The sequence below is a fragment of the Neoarius graeffei genome, chromosome 7 (assembly GCF_027579695.1).
Source record: "Neoarius graeffei isolate fNeoGra1 chromosome 7, fNeoGra1.pri, whole genome shotgun sequence".
Taxonomy (NCBI): domain Eukaryota; kingdom Metazoa; phylum Chordata; class Actinopteri; order Siluriformes; family Ariidae; genus Neoarius; species Neoarius graeffei.
The window spans coordinates 84427519-84445736 of record NC_083575.1 but is presented as its reverse complement, the minus strand read 5'-3'; the positions used below and the strand labels follow the sequence as shown (position 1 = coordinate 84445736).

The following is an 18218-nucleotide window of genomic DNA, read 5'->3' as shown; positions in this document are numbered from 1 at the left end:
CTGATTAACTCAAAATAATCAAAATAGTTCTTATAACAAGATCGTACTTCTTACATTTAGCCATTCAAGTCATTTTTATTTATTTCATTTTAAGGGTATTTCACTTAAATTCATGACAAAGTCTTAGCAGTAAAAACTGAATTTAAGATAAATATACTAATATTAGGATTGTTAAATTCTACAACTAAGCATTGCTAGCTTAAAAGATTCTCCTTTGGTGACCTGTAATTAGTAAAATACTCTAGATATGAGACCAGAGACTATCTTGAATCAAGTTGACGACACGTGTAACATTGCAACAAGTTTATTTTTTTCCCATTTCAACATTCAAACATTAAAACATCTCTTAAGATTCCACTTCCCCAGGACCTCAGGCACCAAAAAAAAAAAATAAAATAATAATAATAATAATAATAAAAAAGTCTACGCATTTGGACTTACAGTGCTTACACAATGCCAAAGCAACAGTGCATTTTGGGGACACTGACTATTCATGTGTACGAGGGTGTACAAGATCAGGCACAAAAACAAACAAACAAACAAACAAACAAAAACAAAAACACTGAACTTAACTCACAGCATTCCAAAAAGACCTCACTAAAACGCCCTCCGCTCACTCATAGCCTTTTTGAAGGCACTTGTCTGGTCTAGAGTATGTAAAGCATCTAGAAGGAGCTCACTCTGAATGACTGAGAAAACAGTCGCAGTAAACTTAGGATCTGTAAGGTGGAGTTGAATTGTAATGAAAGATTCAGAGATTTCAGTAAAGTTCATTTATTCCCAAAACAAGCATATTTTTTTTTTCTTGAAACAAGATGAACCGCATTTGACAAATGTCCAAAATGTACTTACTTGTTTTAAAAAAAACTTGTTTTATTTTCAAAGGTGCTCCAAATAAGACTTTTTGAACACATTTCTACAAGATTTTCAAGATGGACTGTCTAAAAACTAGCCTTTCTAGCTAAATGAGGTTTTGCTTGTTGGGCAATTATGGTATGTCTTATAATAAGGGTGGCTAGATGTTTTGACTTGAAAATAGACAAATAAACTTCCTAAGAGGGCGGCACGATGGTGTAGTGGCGCTGTCGCCTCACAGCAAGAAGGTCCGGGTTCGAACCCCATGGCCGGCGAGGGCCTTTCTGTGTGGAGTTTGCATGTTCTCCCCGTGTCCGCGTGGGTTTCCTCCGGGTGCTCCGGTTTCCCCCACAGTCCAAAGACATGCAGGTTAGGTTAACTGGTGACTCTAAATTGACCGTAGGTGTGAATGTGAGTGTGAATGGTTGTCTGTGTCTATGTGTCAGCCCTGTGATGACCTGGCGACTTGTCCAGGGTGTACCCTAGCCTGGGCCCGCCCATCCTAAGCGTGACGCAACACAAGGGCCTGTTCCGAGCTTAGTCTGGCCAGGCAGGCTATCTACAGCATTTCCAAGCTCCCAAAAAATCGGGAACCAATCAACTTTGAGCATCTCCAATGACCCTGGGTAGAGGCGTGTTCAAGGCAGTGACGTAGTAGAACTGCGACCGGAAGCCATAGATTGTTTACAGAATCTATGCTGGAAGCGCTTCATTCACATCACGAACATGGAGCAGCGGCAAGCCTTTAACACAGCGGTAGATGCTGTATTAAAAGCATTCAACGGGAAGTTCTCATTGAAAACGGAGCAAAGAGCAGCCCTGGAGGTATTTATTGAAAGGAAGGCTGTTTTCGCCTTGCTCCCGACCGGCTTTGGTAAGAGTTTAATCTACCAGTTAGCCCCGTTGCGTCGCATACGTCAGAGGAAAGAGTGATGTGATTGGTTTAAGCTTCGTCACAGCCTTTTCTGTCTTCGACCAGTAGCAAACTGAGGCATTTCAGGGAGGCGGGTCAACCATGGGCTCTGGGAAACGGTTTGGTTTAATAGCTTGGCCAGACCAAATGCTCGGAGAGCTTTGAAGTCATGTTAGCCAGGCTAGGTGTACCCCGCCTTTCTCCCATAGTCAGCTGGGATAGGCTCCAGCTTGCCTGCGACCCTGTAGAAGGATAAAGCAGCTAGAGATAATGAGATGAGATGAGAAACTTCCTAAGATTTTTATTTTTTGCAGTGCATGCTGTTGCTAAGTTTGTCCTAATTACAGAAATGATGATTGACAAAGAATTTATGTCATTGTTTCCCCTACTGAGCACAAAAAAAGTGTTTGTTGTGTATGTGTGCATGCTTCCCGTGATGGCTGAAGGATTTAGGCTACTGACTGAAAGATCGTCAGTTGAAATCCTAGCATTGCCTGCTCAGTTGTACATCTCAGTTCTAAGTCACTTTGGATAAAAGTGTTAGTCAGATGTATAAAATGTAGATATGAGGAGGGAAAATGGTCCAAAAGGACTGAGTGGCTGATTACTTGTGCCGTCTCCATTAAAATACATTACAGGCATTGAGCAGATGTTCTTATCCAGAGCAACGCCCACAACAGTAATTCAGGGTTAGGTGCCTTGCTCAAGGGCACTTCAGCCATTTCTGCTGGTCCAGGGAATCAAGCCAGCAACCTTTTGATCCCAATGCTGCTTCTCTAAACATTTGGCCATGGCTTCATCTCCAACAGCTTGGCAAAAAGTCAATACATATGAGACAACAGCTCATTTTTTGGAGACTTTACTAGTTTAAGAGAAATATGGCCTGTATCAGCTCAGCTCCTCAGCTCTGTCCAACATTTATCGACAATTGGACAGGTTGGAATCAGAGATAAGGATCCAGTAGACGTAGACATAGCTGTAGATGGATATAATGCTCATTCATGCCAGCCAGATCCTTACACTCCGCTACAACTGGTTGCTTGGCTCCTCCTCCTCTCTGCACCTCCCCAGCCCGCTTAAGACTGCTGTTTGTCCTGGCTCCCCATTGGTGGAATGACCTTCCAATTGAGGTCAGAGCTGCCGACTCTCTGACCACCTTCAAGCACAGACTGAAGACTCACTTCTTCAGGCTGCACCTCTCCCCTGCTTCCCTGTCCACTGTGTAACTGCGTATCGGTCGAGACCAACCCAGGCTGTGTACGGTCGAGCCTGGGGTTAGCCGTTTGAATTCTTTATTTTGTTGTACTTTATAACGGTATGGTTGCTTTGTTTCCTTGGCTATTTGAGTATCGGTACTTCAACAGAATATTCCACTAAGTATTATTATCATTCTAGCTGGCACTAGAACTTTCTTGTACAGAAGTTCAGCACTTCGTGTACCTGACTTTTGCACTTGTTGTACGTTGCTCTGGATAAGAGCGTCTACTAAATGCCATGTAATGTAATTTGTATTAGTTTTACACAATCTAGACTTTCAGTCCAGGCTTTTTTTTCTTCTTCCTGGGTTGGTGTCAGAATGAGTTGACTCATTAGCAACCTCAAGTCAGTCAATGTCTTTTACCAGTGACAACCTGATAGAACAACCTAATTTCGGCCAATAACAACTAGTTAGTTAATTAGTTTAACTGTAAAATTGCTACTTGTATTGACACTAATATTGGTAGTGAAGCTAGCATACAGACACGGAGTTCTGTAATTCACCTCGAACCACAGTGCAGAGAAATTCTCAATGGGTCAGATCAAAATCAAAGCCCCTCCCACAACAGGACCTGGTCTTTCCAGGCAGTCTCCTGTCCCAGTACTAATCAGCTCTTGAGGTACATAGGTGTGGTGCCAATCTCCATTTCTGTAGCTCTCGGCCTTTCGCCTATTACATAACTAGAGTTACAGTGGGGGGTTGGTCCTCTGGTAACTCCCCACTCGCATCTGTATTGCAGCAGCAGTAGGTACCATTTTTACCTCGCCTGGGACAGAGTCCACCGGGGGCAAGGCATTGTTTTCGGTGGGGTTTCTTTGTTTGTTTGTTAATGATGTTATGGGAAAATGGCTGGACCAATCTTCATGAAACTTTCAGAATAGATGGGCATTGGTCTCAAATAGAACCTTCAACATTTTGGGGATCATCCGGTCAAGGTCAAGGTTTTTGTGGCTACTGCTTCATATAGAGGCAGTAGCCACTATGACATCATGCTGTAAGAATGAAAGCGTGTAACAATCATGCAGTACGGTGTGTTCTGATTGGCTGAGAGCAGCAGAGAATCAGAATCAGAACTATGTTTATTGGCCAAGTATGATCACACACAAGGTCAAAATCAAGGTCAAGGTCACCAAAAAGGTCAAAATCATTTTTTCGCAATATCTTCCTTCATATTCATCATAAGTGCTACCGGGCAAGGTTTATTTTGCCTGGCAACAATTGTTATGATGATTTTTGGTATGACCCAACTGCAAGTAGAACTCACGGGAGTAGATCTCCAAGTCAAGAGGTGTACATGTTGACCACTAGGCCAACTCATGATCCAATGGATTAGATGGTAGTGATTTAATGTTTATTTATCTCATCTCATCTCATCTCATCTCATCTCATCTCATTATCTGTATTTATCCTGTTCTACAGGGTCGCAGGCAAGCTGGAGCCTATCCCAGCTGACTATGGGCGAAAGGCGGGGTACACCCTGGACAAGTCGCCAGGTCATCACAGGGCTGACACATAGACACAGACAACCATTCACACTCACATTCACACCTACGGTCAATTTAGTGTCACCAGTTAACCTAACCTGCATGTCTTTGGACTGTGGGGGAAACCGGAGCACCCGGAGGAAACCCACGCAGACACGGGGAGAACATGCAAACTCCGCACAGAAAGGCCCTCGCCGGCCATGGGGCTCGAACCCAGACCTTCTTGCTGTGAGGTGACAGCGCTAACCACTACACCACCGTGCTGCCCCATGTTTATTTATTTATTTTTTAATGACAGCTGAGAATAAGTCTGGCTGCAAGGTTGCATTCATTGTAGTATACAGTACCACTATCCAACTCACACAGGGACGAAAAAAAAGTTTGATAAAAAGTTTTCTGAGAGGACATGGTTCTCATTAAAATAACAAAACTGATTCTTTTGTCTTATTAACTGAAAAAAGATTGAAAAAAGAAAGGCTGGCAAAGAACTGACTGTTTACAGCTGCTATAACATGCTTGATAACAGGAACTAACTTGTTTTATGGACGTGCCGCTATATTAAATGTCACTATAAATTAATGAAAATTGATGATATTTTGATAACAAATAAAAAATTTTAATTGTTGGCAGATATCTGTGGTATAAAAGGAATAAAACATGACAGGATGTGCTGTTAATGGAAAACAAATCAACTTTATAGCTACATGTGGCCATTCCACAACATTGTAAATAAAAATTGTCAAAAAAAAAAGAGCCACACTCACTGGATATGAGCAATTGTGCACTCTGATTGGCTACTCTACTACTAGGATATCAGCTCATATACTGTGAGTAGAGAAAAACAAAATGGCGGCTTTGTTATCAATTATTTAAAAGAAACAGAAATGGCTAAAATAGTATAGTTTTTTTCTCCCCCAATAGCTCCTGTTCCACACTCCAGCCCAGTCGGTGGCGGTAATGCACCTTTAAGTTGGTTTGCCAACCACCAAAAAACCCAAAAGAAGAAGTTCAACAACAAAATGGCAGCGCGTGTTGCTCAATCAATCGAGGACGAAATAAAAACTCTTCTCGAAAGTCCCCCCATCCCCCCCACCCAAATACAAAGAAAAAAGAGTAACAAAATATGCAATAAAAGTGTTTGATGGTAAGAATGTATCTTTTTTTTTCAAGAATTATTATTATAGAATTTTCCCCAAAATTGCGACTGTCTTTTTGCTGGTTTGTTTACATTCTAAGCAGAAATGATTGTCAGACGTTTTGTATAAAGTTTTTATTTATCAAATTTGCAAAAAAAAAGTTCTGTTTCTCAAAATCCAGTGAATGTGGATAGAATAAAACAGTTATTCCACTCAAGCTTGTCGTACATGGCTTATAGCCGCTCATGTACGACTCGACTTCGTGGAATAACTGTTTATATTATATACAATGTCTTTGTCTTTAACAAATTATAAAATGGTATAAGAGGACTAAAACACTTGCTGTTATTGGAAAATAATCAACTTCTCTCCGTGCAACATCCCACCATGCCGTCTGTGATTATTTTCCTATGACATCATGCCCTGAAGTTTATTCCTTATCTAATCAGGCTGATCATGTTGAAGCAATAAACTATAAATGACTCTTGCACCATTGACACTGCTCTGACCTTCAGGATAATACTGTGTTATATACCTCTGAGAAGGAGAGTTTTTATTTTCATTTTTATTGCAGTCTTGTATAAGAATCCTTTCTGGAAAAAAATGCCCAGAATATAGAAGCGTTCACTTGAAAATAAATTATATGTACATAAAAAAAAAACCTGTTCTAATTTGGGCCATTTATGGTTAACAACTTCCCTAAACATATGGCAAAATTGCTATGTGGCCACACACTGTCTGTGCGTCCACACAGTACGGCCCAGTTTTATTGTACTGCTCTGAGAGCGAGCCTCTGTCCACATCGCCGCTTCTATGGTTATACTTCCATCTGGTTATCTTCCAGAGCAACCTGGGTGGCCACCCAAAGTACTTGACATCTTGATGCACTTCAGCAGTTTTACATATACACAACCTTTGTAGAAAAATAAATGTGTCATTCGTCACCACATATGCTGATTTTGAAAAAGAGAGAGAGAGGAGGAAAGAGGAGGAGAGCTGAAGTTTGTAGACTTCTGTTCTCTCGTCTTTACCACTTTCAGACTGTGTCCTTCTGTCTTTGACCACAACAGTTTTGCTTCGATCATTTTCACTATGTTTGACCAATGGTATGTTTAGGATGCCTGATTTGTTTGCGTGTGTGTATACATGTGTATGTGTGTGGCCTGCTTGCATATCTGCCCCTGTCTAATCTACATACCATCCCATCTGATGGAATGCACCAAGCAGTGACAGTTGTGGCCCTGCACAGTGACACACCCAGGCAAACACAGGAAGTTTGCTCCTAATGCCATTCATGCTATGGAGAAAACATAAACCCTGCGATAGCTGTTTAACATTTAACCATTGCAATGTTTTTCTTTTTTCTTCTTTCGGCTCGGCAGCAAGCCCACGCTTCCTTGAACGCACCACCAAGAAAAACAAACCACCGAAGCGGACGGCTGTCGTAAAACAGCTGGTATTTTCCGCCGCATTGTGCAGTAGAGCAAGGTGTCAGGGTCAGTCATGTCTAGACCTTAGTCATACACGTGCACCCGGGCTCCACTGACGTAAACACAAGCGCTTGCCAGGAATACAAAAAAGAAATTCATCGTTAAACCATTCGTTCACGTCTATTCATTCTAGATTGTTGGGCTTTGTTTGGGGTGTGTGTGTGTGTGTGTTCACTCATGGGTGCTGAGGTGTGTCTGACAGCTGCGACATGACAGCGTGTGAGAACACCACTTGGTCCATGACTGCTTGCACTGAGGAGATATACAAACAATTATGGCCAAAGTCCACTGTGCTAACACTGAAGACTATCACAGGGTAGGTTTATATGTTGTGTAACTTCAGAAAATTAAACCGAAGCATGAGATTTGCATTTGTGCTCATGCATATTCAAGAAAATTATCTAGCACAAACTAAAACAACAACCATGAAATCTAAGTGATGTGAATCCAAGAGGATTTCAGATTGTACCAAAAAGCAGAAATATTTAGACATTCACATAATCCTTTCAGTGGAAGCACAGAATGGCCATGAACCTTTCCAACGCATCGTGTGGGATGGTATTGTGAGGAGAAAAAGGCAAGTAGAACCTCTTGAATGCTAGGACTAATCAGTCAGCTTTGTTAGGGTTTGGCAGAAGCCTCCAGCACCATATTTATGTGTGTGTGTATGTGTGTGACCCATAAACAATGGCCGCTGCTGTGGGATAAGGCAATACCTTTTGCACAGTGTCTTTGTGTAACATCTGTGGAATGATAATCCTTGTATTCTAACCTTTACTGGGATTTTATTCAAACATTTGGAAAGGGTCTGGCTCTGACGTCTTTTCCTTTGGCTTTAAACGTGCTGTAAACGTGCATGTGTTCACTGAGCATCGCAGCGTAGGAGCTGTATTATACAGTCAAAAGACCTTTAGAATAAACATGGAATTGGACGTTTGCTGAAACCTTGTTGATCATATAAGCTAAGCCCTTTCTGTTACAACATTTGGTTCATTTTTGTTTGGAGGAGTGCAGTACAATCCCACACTGCCATTTAAGGTTTGCAAGCATTGCGTGATTGCGTGATGGTCTTATAAAGAGCTCTGAAGCATCAAATATGGTTGACTTTTAAGTGTCTTTGTGCCAGATTGTGTTACCTGGTACGTGTCCCCTGCAGGTATAGTAGAACTCTTGACAGTAGTCAAGGCAAAGACGTGGCAGGTCTGGTTCACGGTGTCGTGCCGATTCTTGTTCAGATAAGTGGAAGAGCATCTGGGCATTTGGTGAGCAGCGGGCACACTTGATCTCCTCCAGCAGTCTGGAACACTCCGTGTTATTGGTGGAAAAGATCTGAGGAGATCAGGCAACCAGTATTACAGCAACAACATTTTAGAATTCTCATCACATTATTGGTATAGCAGCAGAACACTTGTCTAAGACTTGATATGGGGCAAGTCTGAATGGCTTTGAGGCTTTTGGGGTGAGTCTGATTGCGACTAGGATGAGTCCTGCTGGCTTTGCATGGGCTTTGGAGTCTTATTGGTTTTTGGGTGACTGACTTGCTTGTGTCTGATTGACACTGGGGTGTATCTCTTTGGCATTAGAGCCTCATTGGAGTCTGGTTGGCATTGGGATGAGGCTCTGGCTTTTGAGTCTCGCTGGGTTTGGAGTGAGTCTGGTTGGCACTGGAATAAGTCTCATTGGCTTATTTAATCTTGCTGGCTTTAGGGTGAGTCTGATTGACATTATGAAGAGCCTGATTGGCGTATGACTGGCATTGTGTTGAGTCTAATTGGCTTTGGGGTAAGTCTGATTGCCATTGGGATGAGTCCTGCTGGCTTTGCACTGGCTTTGGAGTCTTATCGGTTTTTGGGTGACTGACTTGCTTGTCTTTGATTGACATTGGGGTGAATCTTTTTAGCATTAGATTCCCATTGGAATCTGGTTGGCAATGGGATGAGTCTCTGGTTTTGGAGTCTCACTGGCTTTGGGGTAAGTCTGGTTGACATTGGAATAAGTCTCATTGGCTTTTTTAATCTTTGTGGCTTTAGGGTGAGTCTGACTGACATTGTGAAGAGCCTGATTGGAGTATGACTGGCATGGTTTTGAGTCTCATTGGCTTTGGGATGAGTCTGAGTGGCATTTGGATGAGTTTTCATTGTTTTTTCAGACTTGCTGGATTTGGGTTAAGTCTGATTGGCTAAGTGCTCAATGCAAGTGCTTCAAAGCAGAATAAAACAAATATTTGATTTTCGTCTCTGAAATACACGCTTTTATATTCACAAAGATTCCTGGGCCACTTGATAAAGCTAATCCACTTTCAAGATTTGTTCATAGACCCTGATAAACAATTAAATTTAAATCAGTTCAATCTAAAATTGCACATCACATTTTGGCCACACGCCATGCTAAAAAAAACAAACACGGCAAAGCGAATTGGAGGGGGAAAAAAAACCCGAGACCATTCTAAATGTTCTTTTAAGTCAGCAAACAAATAGATTGGGGCAGAGAAAATTAGCAGGCTTATTTATGTAACAAATTAGCTGTAATAAAACAACAGTATAACGGGCCTCCCCTCCACAGGCGTGCGCCTGTGGCCCAGCAGCAGCCGCCTGGTACCACTCGCCTGCTCTGTGTGAGGTCCGTGTGTAAACACCAATTTAGAGATAGACAGGCACATCATTCCACCGCTGGGATCAACAAATTAGCAGTCTGTCCAAGTCAATTAAAGCTGTGGTCTGTCCCCAGCCTCTTAAACAGGAACCTACAGCCACAAAAGTTGGGGTTTTAACTTTATAATTAAGTCTATAATTAAGCCAAATGAGCACTGAAAGACATTTGAGTGGTCGGTGGTTACACAAGGAAGAAGATATTATGATAAAACTGGCTTAAAACCCTACTGAGAATACAATTCTAGGGGTTCACGAAACTAAACCCATTCAGATTCTCCATCATACAGTAGTATAGGTATACTGCTTGTGACTTAATGCCAAGCATCTCAAGGTTCGTTCTTGTTTCATTTTGGAGCTTCTGGTTGGTTCCCCAGCTCATCGAGTACCGTACCTGGTTTCCTCCTCTAAATTGACCATTGATTTAGTGAGTCGTGGACTGGCACATGGTCCAAGGAGAGGAGCATTTGTGCGCTCTCAAGCATGCCTAGTGCCCATATGCTGTTGGGATAGGCTCCAGTGATGCCATCACCCGTACCACAAACAAGAACACCTTTGTTTGTTGGGGTAGGAAAAAAAAAGCTATATGTGCTCTAAAATTTGAAAGTATTTTCTCAAGAGGGGTGAAAAACCATCAGTCGTGCAGATTTCAGGCTTTTTAAGTCAGGCGTCATTTCTGACAAGTCGCTTCATGAATACATTGCTTCCATTACTTAACAAGAATGAAGGCCAAGTCATACAACAAGGTTAACATTAATAGAAATGTTACAAATGACCCATGAAGCAAACATTAAACTTGGAATAAACTTGTTTCAAACCTTCTTTTGATCCACTTGCACTTTCAAAAGTTCTGTTCAGTGCATATCCTATGACCCAATTTCCTAAATAAATGTTGCTTATGCCTCATTTTATCATTGCCAACATCCATCTATCTATTTATTTATTTATTTATTTATTTTAAACGCAGGAATGACCAAAATTGGCCGCCAGAGTGATATTGCAGCTGCTGGGGTTACTTATCAAGATCTGCACAATTCCCTTTGTCAGTGAGATTACCAGAACAAACATATAAACTCACAAAGACACACTTGAAAACAATTGCTTGTCATTCAACTTTATACAATGGAGGTCGCTGAAGTCCCACAAGGCCACATGGTAAGAGGCAACCAGGAGGCCAAGGAGTCACATTACGTCATGGATAGCTGGGAGTGTGTACGAGTGGAGGTTAACAGCACCAGACATGATGCGCAGATCTGATCAGAGTTCGCTGGTGGCACATCACAACAATTAACCCGATTATTTTTGATGACTATCTTGTTGTCGAAAAGAGCCAGCTCAGCTCTGGAGGGTGTTTAAGGGCTTAAGCCAAACACTTTTGGTCCCTTGAGGGGAATAGGTGTAAGTTTGCGAGGGGGGTGGGGGAGTAGGGGCAAACGCTCTCCCCATGGCATTAACACTTGGCCAGGGCTGAGCACTCGGGAGAGTGATGTTCTCCAGCTCCAGCCATTAGTGAAACTAACAAACACAATGGTGTTGTTGTTATTCTTTTGCCATCGGCTCAAAAGGCTCCGTGTGTGGGCAGTGTAGCGGGGAGGAGGAGATGTCCACTCCCTGTTTTTGTTCCATTCAGACCCACTCTTATTTGCATGACTTGAGCAAATGAAATGATGCAATATGGCTTTTTTTTCGACCAAAGTGTAATGCCACCCAGCCACATGGGTTGCTCGACCGAGGCCTTTTACATGAGAAAAGGGACACTTTTCTTTTTTTTCTGCTCTGAATTCGCTATAGAATCACAAAAGTTGGTTTTTATTTGTTCCGTGATTGAATTTAAGCATGGAGCCAACAGAACCCAGTTTGCCAATGCAAAAAGACTGGCAATTAGACATCGTAATCTGCATTAAAATAGAAACCTGTGAGCTGGAAACATCAGGTGTTTCGACAGAATTTGTTCAGGTGATTGGTGCCGAATATTGGTTAGCACAAGACTTAGAGAAAAACGACATGCACAATGTGACATGAACACTGGACACATCCATGAAATAAAATAATACCGAGCCACACATCACAATCACGAACATTTCTGAAATAAAACAACAGATGGATCCAGTATGGATCACCTGCTACGACATTTTTACTCCTCTGAACCTCACGACCTCAGATTATTCATTAATGACCTGAAAAATGACTCTTTTCCAGGAGGTACAAATAAGATCAGATTTTTCAACCCACCTTCCCACAACTTTCAAAGTGTCATGATCAAGAGAATGAGTTTTTCAATAAGTATGAGCGCAAATCAATAATCACATTACATTAATGACATTTAGCAGACGCTCTTATCCAGAGCTCTTATACATAGCAGCCTGGAAAGCAGGTATAGGAGTTAAGCGCCTTGCTCAAGGGCACTTAAGCCGTTCCTGATGGTCCAGGGAATCGAACCGGCAACCTTTTTGTCCTGCTTCTCTAACCATTCAGCAATGGCAATAATTTCAAGAATGATTGTAAAGAAATTTCGACAGCTTGATAGGATGCAAGTGCCATGAATCACCTTGGCACCAAAATAGATTGCATTCATAACTTACAAGTAGCCCAGGGTTAGAGATGTACAACATACAGTATCCAGAGCAGCCTGGGGAGCAGTTAGGGGTTAGGTGCCTTAACCAAGGACACTTCAGCCATTCCTGTTGGCCCAGGGAATTGAACTGGCAACCTTTTGGTCTGAAAGCTGCTTCAAGGCCACGGCTTATTTAAATAATATTGGCTGGTGTTGAGTGGTATATCAGATATATTCCATTCATGATACTGAACCAGTCGGAGATGAGTAGCTGAATGGAATATATCTGATATACCACGAAAAAAGCCATTATTATTATTATTATTATTATTATTATAATCCATGATTATTCTTATTATGACTTGAAGTAAGTGAGATGCATGGATAAGAGTTTGAAAGGCATCCAGAAGCGCACAAACACTTCAAGAGGAAGATGTTACGCTTACAAGCTGAACCAGGAAAAAATATAATAATACTAATAATAATAATAATAATAATAACGCGCACTGGTTGATTTCAGGTGCACACACCTGAGTCATAGGTGTGCGCATAGCCATAGCAGGAATACACTCTAGAGAGTATTAGGATGACAGGAGAATAAAGCATGCATGCATGTGGTGTGTGTGTGCGTGTGTGTAGCCGGTGCGTGCGTGGGTTACCGTGGGGTCTGTCCGGTGCGCGACTCTGCGGCTCGGGCAGCACGATGCGCGCGGATAGAGCGCGGAACACAGGTCTCCACCGCCAACTTTGCGCTCCTTCTTCTTCAGACGTCTCGGCAGACTCCCGTCGTAGCATCTCCCCTTCCGCGGACTCAGCTCGCCCTTGTCGCCCCACTTGGCGTCGGCGCGCTCCCACACATCGGCGGCGGCGATCACCAACACGAGCACGAGCTTCAGACGCCTCATTGCAGAGAAATAAATATATAACGGCTCTAAGAGATTGACTCTCCTGCTTCGGGTTTACAAGAAAAGTTTTTTTTTTCCTTTCTCTCTTTCTCTTCTCTCTCCAAACAATTTATTTTCTCTTTTTTAAAATTAATTAATTAATTTATTTATTTATTTTGCTGGATTTATAAACCAACTTCGCATCCAATATCACGTGTCCTATATAAAGGGGGGAAAAAAACATCCAGCAACTTATAAATTAGACTACAAGTGCAGCTTTGGCTCAGCCGACACGTGAAAAAACGTTTTCTTTCATAATGCAAGGCGATTAAAAAATCTGCATATTGATCCGAACCAATAACCACAGCCGGTTTCCTCGCGCGTTAAAGTTAAATCCCGTTAAAGCAGTGCGTAAAAATGGAAAAAAAAGTAGCACCAAGTTTACTCGTGGATGTATGTGTGTGTGTATGTGTGTGTGCGTGTGTATTTGTGTGTATGCGTGTCTCTGTGTCAGTGAGTGTGTGTGTATATGAGTGTGTATGTGTGTGTCTCTCTCTCACTCTCTCACTCCCGCGATGCCTTCCGCGCGCTCACGTGCTTGTCCCGATCCGTCTCCGTCTTCTTTTTAACCAGCGCGCGAGAAGCGAGCCGGATGACGTGCGTTCGACGAGAACGCGCAATAGGCGAACGCGCAGTGCGCTACCTGTTGGGACGGGTCGGTGTGATTGCTCGTGTCGCAATCCTGCACACTCTCACCACTGTTACTGTCATCCCCATTTCGAACACACCCATTCACCCCCCACCCCACCCCACCACCCACCCCTCCCTCCCTCCCTCCCTCCCACAACCACCACCACCAAAAGGGCTTAGTGTACAATAAAGGGGTTAGGGTGAGTTAGAGCAGTGTTTCTTCTTCATCCAGGTCCTTAAGTTCCACTGCCACTGCACTGCACAGCACAGTTATGTCGTGCTGAAGCAAAAAAACAAAGTCTCGAGTTTTAGTGTGAAACAAATAAGAATGATTGATTGATTCACAAACCTGATCAGGGCGGCACGGTGGTGTAGTGGTTAGCGCTGTCGCCTCACAGCAAGAAGGTCCGGGTTCGAGCCCCGGGGCCGGCGACGGCCTTTCTGTGCGGAGTTTGCATGTTCTCCCCGTGTCCGCATGGGTTTCCTCCGGGTGCTCCGGTTTCCCCCACAGTCCAAAGACATGCAGGTTAGGTTAACTGGTGACTCTAAATTGAGCGTAGGTGTGAATGTGAGTGTGAATGGTTGTCTGTGTCTATGTGTCAGCCCTGTGATGACCTGGCGACTTGTCCAGGGTGTACCACGCCTTTTGCCCGTAGTCAGCTGGGATAGGCTCCAGCTTGCCTGCGACCCTGTAGAAGGATAAAGCGGCTAGAGATAATGAGATGAGATGAGGTATACAATGTTAACCAAAAACTAGTTTAAAAAAGTGTGTCTTTAGCTGCCTTTTAAAACAGTCTACAGAGACAGCAAACCTAAGATGAATAGGTAGGGCATTCCACAATTTAGGAGCAACTGTCTCAAATGCACAGTCACCATGGGTTTTTAGACGAGTACGTGGGACAGACAAAAGGATTTGATTGTCAGACCTGAGAGAGCGTGCCAGTATATGGGGGTGAATTAAGTCTGCTAAATAGGCAGGTGCCTGGCCATGTAGTGTTCTATAAGTGATATTGAAAATTTTAAACTGAATCCTGTCCTGTACAGGAAGCCAGTGAAGGGAGCTGAGAATGGGAGTAATGTGGGAGTATCTGCTTGACTTAGTAAGTAGCCTAGCAGCAGCATTTTGAATGGACTGTAAGCGAGAGAGGACAGATTTGTTAAGGGAAGAGAAAAGAGCGTTACAATAATCAATGCGGGAAGAGATGAAAGCATGAAGAAGCATCTCTAATTCTGGGTAAGACACCATAGATCTCAGTTTAGTAATGTTACGCAGATGAGAAAAACATGATTTGGTTAACTGTTTGATATGTTTCGAAAGACAAGGACTTATCAAAAGTCACCCTTAGATTTCTCAGACTGGCCTGAACAAAAGGTGAATAAGGCCCAATATTCTGTATAATCTCAGGTGTAACATTATCAGGAGCAAATATTAACACCTCTGTTTTACCAGTGTTCAGCTGCAAAAAATTTCCTGCCATCCACTCCTTGATGGCATCTAGGCAGCCTAGGGGCCAAGAGAGCCTTGACACCTTGGTTTAAAATTAAAATGAAGTTGTAAATCATCTGCGTACATATGATAAGTGAAATTAAAACTATTTATAATATGACCCAGCGGTAACATGTACAGTGTAAAAAGGAGTGGGCCCAGAACTGACCCCTGTGGGACACCACAAGAGAGAGGACAGGAAGAGGAGAGAAAGTCCCCTATGGAAACATGAAAACTCCTACCAGTAAGATAAGCGGTAAACCAGTCTAATGCAATCCCTGAGATGCCCACCATGCTACAACATACCCAGAGCAGCCTGGGGAGCAGTTAGGGGTTAGGTGCCTTCATCAAGGACACTTCAACCATTCCTGTAGGTCCAGGGAATTGAACTGACAACATTTTGATCTGAAAGCTGCTTCTCTAACCTTTAAGCCACGTCTTATTTAAATAATAAGTGGCACAGTGGTGTAAGTGATTAGCATGGTCGCCTCACAGCAAGAAGGTTCTGGGTTTGAACCCAGCGGCTGGCGAGAGCCTTTCTGTGTGGAGTTTGCATGTTCTTCCCATGTCTGCGTGGGTTTCCTCCGGGTGCTCCGGTTTCCCCCACAGTTCAAAGTCATGCAGATTAGGTTAATATGGGACGGCCTTGGGCTGAGGTGCCCTTGAGTGAGGCACCTAGCTCCCAACTGCTCCCTGGGCGCTGTTAGCATGGCTGCCCACTGCTCTGGGTATGTGTGTGTGCATGTGTGTGTTCACTGCTTCAGATGGGTTAAATGCAGAGAGGAAATTTCACAAGTGTGTGATGAATAAAGTTGTGCTTTCTTTCTTTTCTTTCTTTTTAATATTGGCTGGCGTTGAGTGGCATATCAGGTATATTCCATTCAGCTAGCATGATATTGAATGAATCTGAGTTGAGTAGCTGAATGGAATATATCTGATATACCACGAAAAAAGCCAGCTAATAATAATAATAATAATAATAATAATATTAGTGTGCTTGCTCAAGCACACTATTGCTCTTCTTAAGTTTACTTATTCTGCCTTATTCCGACACGTTTTTTTGGATCCACTACTCCTCCTAGGGCGTTTGAGATAGAGACACCATTCCAACTCTGAGACGTCTGGCCCGAAATGGTGTAGTGTGCTTGTATACAGCTTTTGGATTAACACGCCCGTTCTCTTGTTCTTGTTGTTTTAATTTTGTTTTTTTTCCCATAGAGAATGAATAGGGCTCATGAATCGAATCATCCTACTCGGACATGCTCCATCGCAGATGCACCAAACCTCATGTGATACTTCAGGCCAACCCCCCCCCCCCCCCCCGACACATACATGCAATTGGTTCTGACCCGCACTCATATTTTTCCTTTCTTTTTGCTCATCCCTTTTTCCTCCATAGGCTTGCATTGATTTTTGGCCCCATTGAAAATGAATGGTGTTTCAGGAGAAAAACTTTCACTCTCCATCAATTTTTTTAACCAAGTGACCAAACTTCAAGAAACTTCACTTGATGCCTCAGGCCAAGTCCCCGCACAGATCCATCCCCTCATCTGAGACCTGCACTCGTCTTTTCCTTGGTTTTCACGTGTCTCTTTTTACCTCCATAGGCTTCCATTGATTTTTGGCCCCATTCAAATGAATGGAGTTTTGCTCAGTAACACTTCACCACACATCCACCAAACTTCATACGGCACCTCAGGCCAAATCACCATCACACACATGATATCGGTTCTGACCCGCACTCGTCTTGCCTTTCATCCGTCCATTTTTTCTCCATTTTGCCGCTAATCAATGAAAGCTTGACTGAGTCATTCCTCCCTTCCCCCATAGGTGATGATGCATTTGCCAAGGATCTGCTCATTTGAGACTTTGACAGCAAATCAACTTCAACTCAATGGCCACTTTATTAGGAATATTTACACGCACACAAGATAGCAATTAGCATATAAGCATTCACGTGTTACCATGCTAGCTGTTAGCATGTTATCCATTATGATATCATGCCTGCTGTTAGCTTGCGAGTTGTTAGCATGTTCGCCATTAGCATGTTATCATGAGAGCTGTTAACATGTTAGGATTAGCATGGTAGCATGCAGAGTTCGCATGTTTGCTGTTAGTGAGTTCGCCTGAGCATGTTAGCATGCTAACTGTTAGCATGTTAGCTGTTAGCATGTCACCCTCAGCGTGTTAGCATGCTAAAAGTTAACATACTAGCCATTACCATGTTAGCCTGTTAGCTGTTAGCATGATAGCTGTCAGCATATTAGCCTTAAAGTGTTAGAATTTTAACAAATAGCATGTTAATCATTAGCATGTTAGAATGCTAGCTGTTAGCATGTTATCTATTAGCATGTTAGCATTAACATGTTAACATGCTAGCTTTTAGCATGTTAGTATGCTGTTAGCATGTTAGTATGCTAACAGTTAGCATGTTAGTATGCTAACTGTTAGCATGGTAGTTGTTAGCATGTTGGCATTAGCATGTTTGCATTAGCATGTTGGCATGCTAGCTTTTAGCATGTTAGCATGATAGCTGTTCTGCTACAGCTCAGCAAGCGCACTTTGCATTTTCTCTGTGGAAATGCAGTCTAGTTATTATTATTATTATTATTATTATACAACACATTCCTTCCAGGTCTTCAATGTGTCTTTCTATTTCCAAATTCTCTAAAAATTTAACAAAGCAAACCTGGTGGCCATATTTGTTTACAAATCGTCACAGTCGCTCACTCACTAGTGCAGAAGTTTTATGTTTCCAATGTGTGACGTCATGTTGTCTTGCCAACCATCCATCCATCCATTATCCATAACCGCTTATCC

General features: G+C 42.7%; 1 protein-coding gene across 3 annotated transcripts in view; it reads right to left on the bottom strand.

Moving 5' to 3' along the window:
- Positions 1-13884, bottom strand: part of hhip (hedgehog interacting protein) — a 54282-nt gene extending 40398 nt beyond the window's left edge. For all 3 annotated transcript variants that reach the window (XM_060926530.1, XM_060926531.1, XM_060926532.1), the window contains exons 1-2: positions 12998-13884; positions 8273-8465 (exon numbers count right to left, since the gene is read on the bottom strand). In XM_060926530.1, the coding sequence (XP_060782513.1) occupies positions 8273-8465; positions 12998-13243 (439 nt within the window). In that variant the 5' untranslated portion in view covers positions 13244-13884. The remainder of the gene's footprint in view (positions 1-8272; positions 8466-12997) is intronic.
- Between the last annotated feature and the right edge of the window lie 4334 nt (positions 13885-18218).